Raw genomic sequence first — 11,414 nt, 5'->3', positions numbered from 1 at the left:
GACACGTTTGATTTCAAATTATCCTACTTTTGTATTTAAATCGTTTTATGCAAAGTTGGTTCACTGTTGATATATTTTACCGAGACTGGTTCGACCTGTCTCGGTCGAAGGGTTTCGGCCGACCATGACTCGGTGAAGACTGACAGTGTTTTCAGTTTCGACCTTTCAGGCCGACAGATTGACCCAATGTTTTAATATCGCTTTAACCTTCACCGGATCACGCTTTCGACTACCCAGTCCAGATGATGTACGTCGTGTACTTGTACTAGTAAGGAAGGATTCAACGTAAAATGTATGGGTCGTACACGACCCACGCCATGGAAACTTGTTTCCGCCTCTTTGCAGAGTATGGGTCGTACACGACCCACGCCATCCGACTGAATAGGGGTAAACATCGTAAGTTCCTTCTTTAATTCCATACGAGTCACCAACGACCTACATCATCCGGGACCGCAACACGGTAGCCTAGCTAGTGGTAAGGCGTCCGCCCAGTGAGCGGGAGGTCGTGGGTTCGAACCCCGGGTGGGTCATACCTAAGACTTTAAAATTGGCAATCTAGTGGCTGCTCCGCCTGGCGTCTGGCATTATGGGGTTAGTGCTAGGACTGGTTGGTCCGGTGTCAGAATAAGGTGACTGGGTGAGACATGAAGCCTGTGCTGCGACTTCTCTCTTGTGTGTGGCGCACGTTAAATGTCAAAGCAGCACCGCCCTGATATGGCCCTTCGTGGTCGGCTGGGCGTTAAGCAAACACACAAACAAATACATCATCCGGACTGCCGAGTTCAAATAAAATCATTGTTCATGTGTTCGTTTACAAAGATAATCCTCCAGAAAGTGGTTGATCGGAGGTGGTATTTGAGGATTACACGATTTCTTAATCCAAAACTCCCAATAGTTTCTGAGATATTTTCATCTTTAACTTTGTGAAGCTCTGGGTCGTGGAGGTCGTCCACGACCCAGAAAGCAATGTGAAGGTTAAGCGTCTCGTGTTTGTTAGGGGCTCCGCTCACATAATTATGTAACTTCAGCAGGACCGACGACGCACTGCAGCTTATCCCAGCCGTTGCATGAAAGGAAAACAGGCCAAGTACTCGTCATAATCCCTATCGCGGCATAAATAATAGATCGTGCGTCGTGTGTATCGCTGAAACTGCGCAGGTATATTCTGCCCATTAACACCCTTCGCATTTTTTATCTACACAGGGCGACAACAACCTGTACGGCGTCCATCCCTTCTACACCTGTGTGGAGGATTCACACGGCAACACGCACGGTGTCTTCCTCCTCAACAGCAATGCACAGGGTGAGGTTTTGATACATGTGTGATATGCATATATGTCTTCTGATGTTTTTTTGTCAAAGTAACATAAACGTCAACACTGCACAGATAAGAATAGTTCAGGCAAACACACAGCACTGATCATAATGAGAAACAAAGGATCAATCATGTTTTTATGTTGACAGAGCACACACATACACACACACACACACACACATACACACACACACATAAATACACACACACATCTCATACGCACACGCACTCACACACACAAAAACACATACACACACACACAAACACACACGCACGCATACGCACGCACGCTTGCGCACACGCACGTATAGCCACGCACGCGAAATGTTGCCAATCAAACATGACTGTGTTAGCGTTTAACGAAATCCTGTTACCAACCACACGATACTGTTACAGCCCATTTCATCTCCGTTATTGTTTGTTTTTAAAACTTATTTAACGTATTCATCTGTCCGTAGATCTGTCTATCTGTGTTGTGTTTCTACTTGTATGCATCATTGCAGAGTACGCCCTGAGTCCCGGCCCCATGTTGACGTGGCGGACTATTGGCGGTGTTCTGGATTTCTACGTCTTCCTGGGACCCAGTCCCGAGAACGTCGTGCAGCAGTACACACAGGTAGAGTGGCGTCACGTGTTTTTTTGGACATACAGACAGACGCACGTGCGCACATAAATGCACAGACGTACATGGATAGGCACAGACCTGCATACAGACGTAGACACTCACATTGGCGTATAGCCACGGACATCATCACAGGCACAGACAAACAAATATAGACGTTCGCACTTGAGATTTGGGTTCCATCCAGGTTACGACTTTTTATTTTTTATTCAGCATAATTATTGAGAAGTATTTACTGAGCCGCTCTTATCTACCGATACAAACGAGTTGTAGAGGCAAATGAGATCTTGAACTTAACGTGTGTTTTAACCCCCAATTAGCGATTTAAAATGTCAGATTAGTAGGCATAAACTTATCACAAATTGATTCGGATATGCAATCTATTGAATGAGTGAGTGATTAACTAATTGATTTATCAGTTTATTTAACACCTTCTTTCATTGATACGATTTGAAGTTGATAAGTATATATATTTAAACATAGTTACTAACTGCTGCAGGTGATTGGTCGACCGATGATGCCACCCTACTGGTCCCTGGGCTTCCAGCTGTGTCGCTATGGTTACAACAATCTGACCAACATGCAAAGAGCGGTGGAGCAGACCAAGAGTTATGACATACCTCACGTAAGCATTGCATGCTTGCTATATTTTCGACTGCAAGTACATCATTTGTGGTCACTGATGTGTTATTTGACTTATCAAAAAGTACTGTTTTTTCCCAAAATGCTTTTGTTACGTGTTGCACGCGTGCTTTAAATTGTGCAAAACGGTTAGCTCACGCCTTAAACCCATTGTCTCCCAGGTACGGATATATCCGTACCCACTCATAAGGCTCTGTCTGACCAGGTACGGATATATCCGCTTAGACTGTTAAGCTTCAGTCGCTTCCTGTAACGTCCATGTAACGCCTGCATTCCAGCGTGTTGATACACGGTTACTACAATTCTGAGTGACCTGCTGCAGCACAGCTGGTCTCGGCTAAAAAAAACTTGGTCAACATAGGTGGGGTAGAAAGTGTTAAACTTGGCTACACTCATTAAAGGCACAGCTAGTCCTCTCCATGCAAACGATTCGACTCACTATCTCGCATCTGACCAGGCTTAAACATGAGATGAGATCATCCTTCTAAAATATCAACATCCTCATTGCTTACTGTGAAGTCGGATGTGTTTTGCGAACACATTTGACAACAAACAAAAAAACAAAAGTCGCTAGAGGTTTATTAGAACTTAAACATTTTCACTCCGCACAAAAAGCAGTGAGGATGTTGATTTTTGGTGTGTCTAAGGGGAGGGATGGTCTTATCTCAGGTAAACGCCTGGTCAGATCTCAGATGGTTATCTCAACTGTTTTCAATCATGGGAAGAACTGTGCTTTTAAGTCTGATATTACGGAACGCGGATCGTATCAACTGATGCATCAAATTGATGCATCCAAAACCAAGATTTGATGCATCATTTTCACAATTCGATGCGTCATTTTCACAAAAGGATGCATCATTTTCAAAAAGGATGCATCATTTTCCAAAACTGATGCATCCTTTTAGAAAATGATGCATCATTTTGATGCATCACTTTCGGTTTTGTATGCATGCGAAAGATCATTCATTTCCGGTCTTTCCGTAAGAAATGCCTGAGCACGAAAAAACTTTAAATGACATTTTGACGAATATAAACAGATTGGTTAGATAAAACAAAAATAAACGTACAACATACCATTAAATAGGGAACAAGTCAAAGTCACGGCATTATGCATTTTAAGGCATTTCTTGTTTTGTTTGTGGTTTGTTTTCTGTGCACACGAAGGTTTGACGCCCTTGACCTTCGCCTTCGACTCAAACTTTCGTTTTCCGACGTTTTCAACATGGCCGAAGAAGAATCGTTTTTGACTGGTGTTCGGCGAACCTTTTCTTATTGTGCAAATGTTTTGCGATCGGGATCTTACACACAAGAAGCCCTTGAACGGCAAGTGTTTTTTGAAATGCACAGTGTATGTCTGTCTTAATGTTAACCCTCAGTTGTTGAGTGTTGACGTGACGCGCTGTGGGGGAATCACCGGCGGCGAGTGATTCTCATTCTGTCACATCTGTGAAAATAGTTCGTTTCGCTTCGTATTCCGGTTCAAATTTTGTTTTTTGCTCGGCACTTTCCGGGAAAACCCGAAAATTCTGATGCATCCAAACGATGCATCAAATTGTGAAAATGATGCATCAAATTCTTGGTTTTGGATGCATCAATTTGATGCATCAGTTGATACGATCCGCGTTCCGTATGATATAGCCACGAAGACACCGTTAGATTCTTGTTAGGGATAGACAAGCGTTTTGTTACCGCTCGATACAGATGCGTTGCACAGGGAACATTCTTCTGTTCATAATATTATTCGTTAAGGAAAAAGGGTTTTCTCGACTAAATTATGGTGTTATATCGTGTTTGATGGATATAATAAAAGAAAGATAACAAGAAGAGCAAACGCTCGATCGAGTCACTTTCGCAGTTCTGAATATTATATGAGGCATCAGATGGACAGGAAGAAATTGCTATTCACAACACAATGCATACCTGAAGCATACCTGTGACCTTGAAAAAGGTCAAAGGTCACCAAAGCAGACGTCAAAGTGTAGAGGTCACTGGGAGTCACGTTCACATAAAATTTGAGCCCGGTCACTTTTATAGTTTCCGAGAAAAGCCCAACGTTAAGTTGTGTGTTGCCGAACAGAAAAGGCTAGTTATCTCCCTTGTTTTTCTGATAACGTTCGTAAAAGGCTACAGATGTAAATACTTTGATGTAAAGAATAATCCTACAAAGTTTCAATCACATCCGATGAACTTTGTCAAAGATATAAAATGTCTAATTTTTCCTTTGACGCTGACCTGTGACCTTGAAAAAGGTCAAAGGTCAACGAAACCATCGTTAAAGTGTAGAGGTCATTGGAGGTCACGACTAAACAAAATATGAGCCCGATCGCTTTGATAGTTTCCGAGAAAAGTCCAACGTTAAGGTGGTGTCTACGGACGGCCGGCCGGCCGGACAGACTAACACTGACCGATTACATAGAGTCACTTTTTCTCAAGTGACTCAAAAACAAGAAAAAGGACAAACACTGTTTTGGAAAGACACAGCGCTCCTGTATAATTATGCAGGGCTCCCCATTGAGCGCGTCCCTGCGTCATATACGCACTAGAAGCTGAAAACACGTACTAGACATGTTTGGAGGGGGTCCCGGGACGCACTAGACTTTAAAAGAGCGGGTCCTGAATTGTCATGTCCACCAAAATATTCCAAGAAAGAATATCGTTCACAGTACACAATACGTGACCACAATGTTTTATAAGTACACTGGGACTTTTCGGCTTTTGGACCCTTAGGACCCTCTAATATTCTGCTGTGGGGGTCCATGGACCCTCTAAAAATTGAAAGTGGGGGTCCCGGGACGCACTTGGAGGGGCGTCCGTGGGGAGCCCTGATTATATCTCTCCTGTCAACCATTCTTTCCTGCACTGTGTGCATTCACGTCGTTCACACAATAGAGAGAGAGCTTTCTTTGTACGAAGTATTACTGATCTGATTTCAGGACGTCCAGTACGCGGACATTGACCACATGGACGAGAGGAAGATTTTCACCATTGACCAGGCCAACTTTGCAGGACTCGCTGACTACTTTGACACTCTGCGTGATGGAGGCATGAGGACCATCATTATCCTGGTACGTTAGATAATTATCTTTACACGTGTGTGTGTGTGTGTGTGTGTGTGTGTGTGTGTGTGTGTGTGTGTGTGTGTGTGTGTGTGTGTGAGGGGGTGGGGGGCTTGTGTGTGTGTGTGTGTGTGTGTGTGTGTGTGTGTGTGTGAGTGTGTGTGTGTGTGTTTCTTTCTGTCTGTGTTTGTTTCTTTCCTTGTGGTGTGTGTGTGTGTGTGTGAGGGGGTGGGGGGCTTGTGTGTGTGTCTGTGTGTGTGTGTGTGAGTGTGTGTGCGTGTGTGTGTGTGTGTGTGTGCGTGTGTGTGTGCGTGTGTGTGTGTGTGTGTGTGTGTGTTTCTGTCTGTGTTTGTTTCTTTCCTTGTGGTGTGTGTGTGTGTGTGTGTGTGTGTGTGTGTGTGTCTGTGTGTGTCTGTGTGTGTCTGTGTCTATGTGTGTGTGTGTGTGTGTGTGTGTGTGTGTGTGTGTGTGTGTGTATGTGTGTGTGCTTGCGTCCGTGCCTGCATGCGTGTGTGTATGTTGGGGGGGTTGTTGGTGTGTGTGCGTGCGTGTGTGTGTGCGTGTGTGTGTGAGTGTGTATGTGTGGGTGGGTGTGTGTGAATGCCCTCTTCATTATTGTTATGACTACTTTAACATTAATTTTACTTTAAAAGCACACCACTTTGAGTACGGTCGCCCTGGAATAATGTAATGTGATCATAGATAAGCGTATGTTTTCCATGATTTTGCTTAAAAGGCTTCATGTTTAAAAGTAATATTTAGACTCGTTACAAAAAGGTGCGAACAGGAAAACTGTATTTGATTATGTAGGTGTCCACACGCGGTAAGCAGAGGGCGGGGAGGAGGGGGGCGGTAGAGGTTTAACAAGAAAAACGAAAAACTAGTAGTACCCAATATTGACCGACTGTGTGACGATATCTTCTGCTATGGTCTGTTGAGACAGTGATATCAAAATCGAGACCGGAGGTCGAGATTTTGATATCACTGTCGAAACAGACCAATAGCAGAAGATATCATCACACAGTCGGTCAATGTTAGATATATTGCTAATTCCCTGGACATTTTGTATTTACTGTAAAGAAATTACAAAAGTATTTGTCTCACTTTTGGCTGTTCCATATCCCTCCCTCTGATTATTATTTCTTTTTGTTCACTCTTTTCTTGTACTTTTCAGTATTTAAAAATGTCTTTTCTTTCAAAAAGTCTTTAGTCACTTGCTCAACTAAATTCTGGGATCATTACATTTTCATATATATTTGTTTATTTTTAAATTTAGGTGTTTTTGTTTTTGAAGTGGGGAAGCAATAAAGAGGTCGTCGATGTCAAAACTGATATCGACGGAAATGTCGTCGATATCACTTTTACAATGAGCTCAGTTTTGCCCAATTGACCAATGGAAATCCACGTGACATATGAAATAGCAATATTCTTGCATGTGTACAAGTGACTCCATCAGACCAAGATGAACAAGAAGAGCAAACGCTCGATCGAGTCACTTTCGCAGTTCTGAATATTATATGAGGCATCAGATGGACAGGAAGAAATTGCTATTCACAACACAATGAGTCACGTTCACATAAAATTTGAGCCCGGTCACTTTTATAGTTTCCGAGAAAAGCCCAACGTTAAGTTGTGTGTTGCCGAACAGAAAAGGCTAGTTATCTCCCTTGTTTTTCTGATAACGTTCGTAAAAGGCTACAGATGTAAATACTTTGATGTAAAGAATAATCCTACAAAGTTTCAATCACATCCGATGAACTTTGTCAAAGATATAAAATGTCTAATTTTTCCTTTGACGCTGACCTGTGACCTTGAAAAAGGTCAAAGGTCAACGAAACCATCGTTAAAGTGTAGAGGTCATTGGAGGTCACGACTAAACAAAATATGAGCCCGATCGCTTTGATAGTTTCCGAGAAAAGTCCAACGTTAAGGTGGTGTCTACGGACGGCCGGCCGGACGGCCGGCCGGCCGGACGGCCGGCCGGACAGACTAACACTGACCGATTACATAGAGTCACTTTTTCTCAAGTGACTCAAAAACATATATCAGTCAAACAGATATCGTCAATATAAATTACAAATTAGACAACAGTTATAAAAAATTAAAAAAGGAACCATGACGTTCTAATCGACGATGTTCGGGAATAACTCTGTCGGGTTTGTATGAGTTGTGACATAGTGAATACTCTTGCTTTTGGTGAGACAAACAAATCCACACGTGCTCCTTGTCCGCGTGTTTCGTACACACCCCTCGATAGTGACTGGCCCGTGAACTGTTTGTCTCACTAAAAGCAAGGGTATTAACTCTTTGACAACCCATACAAACCCGACAGAGTTATTTTCGGAATTCGTCTATTTTAGCTCAGTCTCGTGTTGTCGAAGAATAAGTTAATCTACAATTCCCAAGTCCGGACAGGCAGCAAGTAAGGATTTTGATTTTGGTATGGGTTCAAGTGGAGTGATATTACCTTTTATCGTACGTAGGGGAAGGGCTCCTAATGTAGACCACTTTTTGTTTCACGCTGATAACTAGCTTGTTTTTTTGCGAAGAAGTTTCATTTTGTGTTTGGTAGTCCTTCTCTCTTAGGTTAACCGTTAGGCCTAATTATAGTGAAATAGCTTTGATAGACATTCAGCAAAAATTAAATACAGAAAAAATCACAAAGGGTCCATATTAGGAGCCTGGGCGCCTAATATGGACCAGTAAAGCGGCCTTCACGAATCACTGTAAAAAGCCCCCTATACTTCAAAATAATATGATACAAATAAAATATGCTCTAAATTTATCTGTTTCGGGTTGATGAGAGCATTATTTGAAGCACACCAGGAAACTAAAGAAGCTTATCAAAAACAGAGTGAAAATAAGTGAAATTATCAACTTCCACAAAAAGAAGACTTTTTGTTGCATTTTTTTTAAATCTCGAGGGCTAGTTATAGGTTATTTCCAGCAAGCTTCTTAATGAATTAATGAAAATAGCCTTTAGATTTTATTTTCTTCGATTTGTTGAAGGTGGTCCATATTAGGGGACTCGCACATACTTTGAGATTTTGCTATTATTTTGTGTTTGCAGTAGAAACTCAGGGCCAACACTGCTAAAATGTAACAAATACTGTTTTAGCTGTCATATATAGCAATTTTTGTGTGAAAAAATCTTTGGCTGTGGACAGAAACAAGTTCGTTTTAGGTGGCAAATTTAGAGTGAACGCTGCCAAAAGTAAAAAAAAGAGAAAAAGCCTAACGGTTTTGAGATTTGTGTTTTTGCAACTGTTTTGACATGTGCAAGTTATCCAGAGAGGGTGAATACAGCGAATAAAACTTTTTTGAGCGCTCTAGCGCCGTTAGTTTGTCAGAACAGAAGGTGGTCCATATTAGGAGCCCTTCCCCTAAGTGAGAGACACCGCTGAAGAGATGACATAAACAATAGCGTTCAAACCACAGTTCATGTGAATGAGGTCGTGTCAAGCTAGTCTGGCAGGGGCCTGATTTTCCACTGCTCGTGATGCCAAGAGACACCGATACAAACGTCATTCTGGGAACACTTTTACGTTCATTGTTTTGAGAACGTACACGTCACGCTATGCTTTCCAGAGTGACGTCTCTTTGCTTTTACGTCAAAGATCACACGAGGCTTTGGGAGAGATCGAGGTTCCATTTGAAGAGTCTTCAATTATGACGCTTCGACTGAGGGACGTTTGGAGCAAAAGACACGTACGCAAGAACAGTATGTGGGATAAACAGAATACTACATGACTATATCGCATGTATAAACCCTGGCCCGACATATCTGTGATGGTGAGCCGAATCGTTCACAGGTGAAGGACTGTGTATTTGATCATTTGCAGGATCCTTGCATCATTGTCAACGAGACTAACTACGAGCCGTATGAGGAAATGAAGAAGGTCAAGGCCAACATCATGTGGCCTTCAGACTTTGACATTCCTGCCAACAGTTCAGATGATGATGGTTCAATGCTGGGATTTGTAAGTTTGGTTTTTTTTGGGGGGAAAGGGGGATGGGGTGGGGGCGGGATTATAATAATGCCTTGAGGAAATAAGAGTATAAACACATGTAGCCTACTTGTGTGTATGAGTTTTATTATTCCACAGAGGTACAAGTTTCTATGGATCTCCTTTTTTTTTACCTTTGATATCCCACATAGACGTCCACAAGACCAGCTTTTCATTTTATGGAACTTTAGCCTGGAACTTAAATCCTAACCTTTCGAATCAGTTAAAATGTTAAGAACGGACTCCAAAAACATTAGATAAATGAATACACTTCCATGCTTAATAACACAAAATTCACAATTTTGCTTCCTGCTTGTCTAGCGATACAATTGTTTAATCTTATGCCCTGAACTTACTGTGGTTTTAAGCATGCTTTTTTAATAGCTGGATTATGTTCGATTTTGAATCCGGGCAATGTGCCTTTATTATGGATTTTAATGAAAACATTTTCATATCGTATTATAGGCCTCTTTAGGTTGACTTACAATGACATAAATGTTAATGTATTTATAATTAATAATGGACACATGACTGGATATGTGGATATGTATGTTGGGGTGCGGGTATGGATGTGTGTGGTTTAGGTTATGTGTGTGCAGATGAATTCTATGTGTTTATTTATATGTTTTGAGAGTGATGTAATATATGTGTATATGGGGCAAAAGAAAACATTCTGTTCGTCTGACATTCAGATAATTCAGTATTTTTGACTTGAATTGATTTGAATTATTCTGATCCTTGTGCAGGTATGGCCAAAAGGCAAAGTGGTGTTTCCGGACTACTTCAAGAGCGTTACACACCAAGTATGGAAGGACCTCATTGTCAAACACCATCAGAATAAAACTCGCTTTGACGGGATCTGGATTGTGAGTATCTCTTTTGTGTGACGGAACTCTTCAAATAAATAAATACGAAATGTATACACAATGCAGCATTTCTTATTTAAGTCTTGACGTTGATAGTATGATGATATGAGCGAATTGGCGTTTTAAATATTCGAGACTACTGGATGACAGACTAGAGATTAGGGGTGGTACCGAGTTGCCTCAATCATTATTGACAATGGATAGTTCAGATTGAGTAGAAACATGTATTGAAATGAGAAAAAACATAAAATTATCGCGTGGGGCAAAGAAACTTATAAAGAAACATATTAAAAATATATATATGCCAAAAGGTGCTCACAGAACAAAAGACGACTTTGTTTTACAATAAAAATGTTTCTAAAAACGTGTGTCTGCTGAAAATTGGTGTGTGTGTGGATGAATGTGCGAAGAGATAGTGGACATAATTTCGTGTGTCTGACTTGAACGGTTTTGAAGTTATCTTTGTTTAAAGTCAAAAATAACGCCAAAACCGGCCATCTGAAAACGGACATCGTGATACCTCGTGTTTTGAATATGCCACAGAAAAATAACAAGAAGCACAAATGAATTGCATTTAGTTTGATTGAATGCCTGAAACATCGCTTTACAGACGAGACCAAACGTCAAATCTAAATCTCGAGAGAATTTTTTTTTTTTTCGATAACCGAATTTTAAGGTGTCGCACGCAAGATGTGTCGTCATCACGGCATACATTTTTCAATCGCAGATATTTACTAAATTTCTTTTTCAAAAATTCTGGAATGGATGTCGACACGTCAAGCGATAACGGTGTATCAAACTGCTGTCTTTCAAGTAATCCAGCAAAGACTGCAGAACTTTTGAACAGCATTTTTGAAAACGATTTGAAAATTTCGTCATATCTTGCGTGCGACAAAATGTTCGGTA

At 41.4% G+C, this 11,414-nt stretch overlaps 1 protein-coding gene across 1 annotated transcript in view; it reads left to right on the top strand.

The window, feature by feature from the left end:
- LOC138967769 (sucrase-isomaltase, intestinal-like) overlaps positions 1-11,414 on the top strand; it is a 65,757-nt gene that overhangs the window by 37,712 nt on the left and 16,631 nt on the right. The window contains exons 30-35 of the mRNA XM_070340424.1: positions 1,204-1,303; positions 1,819-1,931; positions 2,437-2,562; positions 5,513-5,644; positions 9,478-9,615; positions 10,389-10,508. Of these exons, the coding sequence (XP_070196525.1) occupies positions 1,204-1,303; positions 1,819-1,931; positions 2,437-2,562; positions 5,513-5,644; positions 9,478-9,615; positions 10,389-10,508 (729 nt within the window). The remainder of the gene's footprint in view (positions 1-1,203; positions 1,304-1,818; positions 1,932-2,436; positions 2,563-5,512; positions 5,645-9,477; positions 9,616-10,388; positions 10,509-11,414) is intronic.

Source organism: Littorina saxatilis, linkage group LG5 (assembly GCF_037325665.1).
Source record: "Littorina saxatilis isolate snail1 linkage group LG5, US_GU_Lsax_2.0, whole genome shotgun sequence".
Classification (NCBI taxonomy): domain Eukaryota; kingdom Metazoa; phylum Mollusca; class Gastropoda; order Littorinimorpha; family Littorinidae; genus Littorina; species Littorina saxatilis.
Note: the sequence above shows the minus strand (reverse complement) of the source record. Positions and strands in the feature narration are given on the sequence as shown.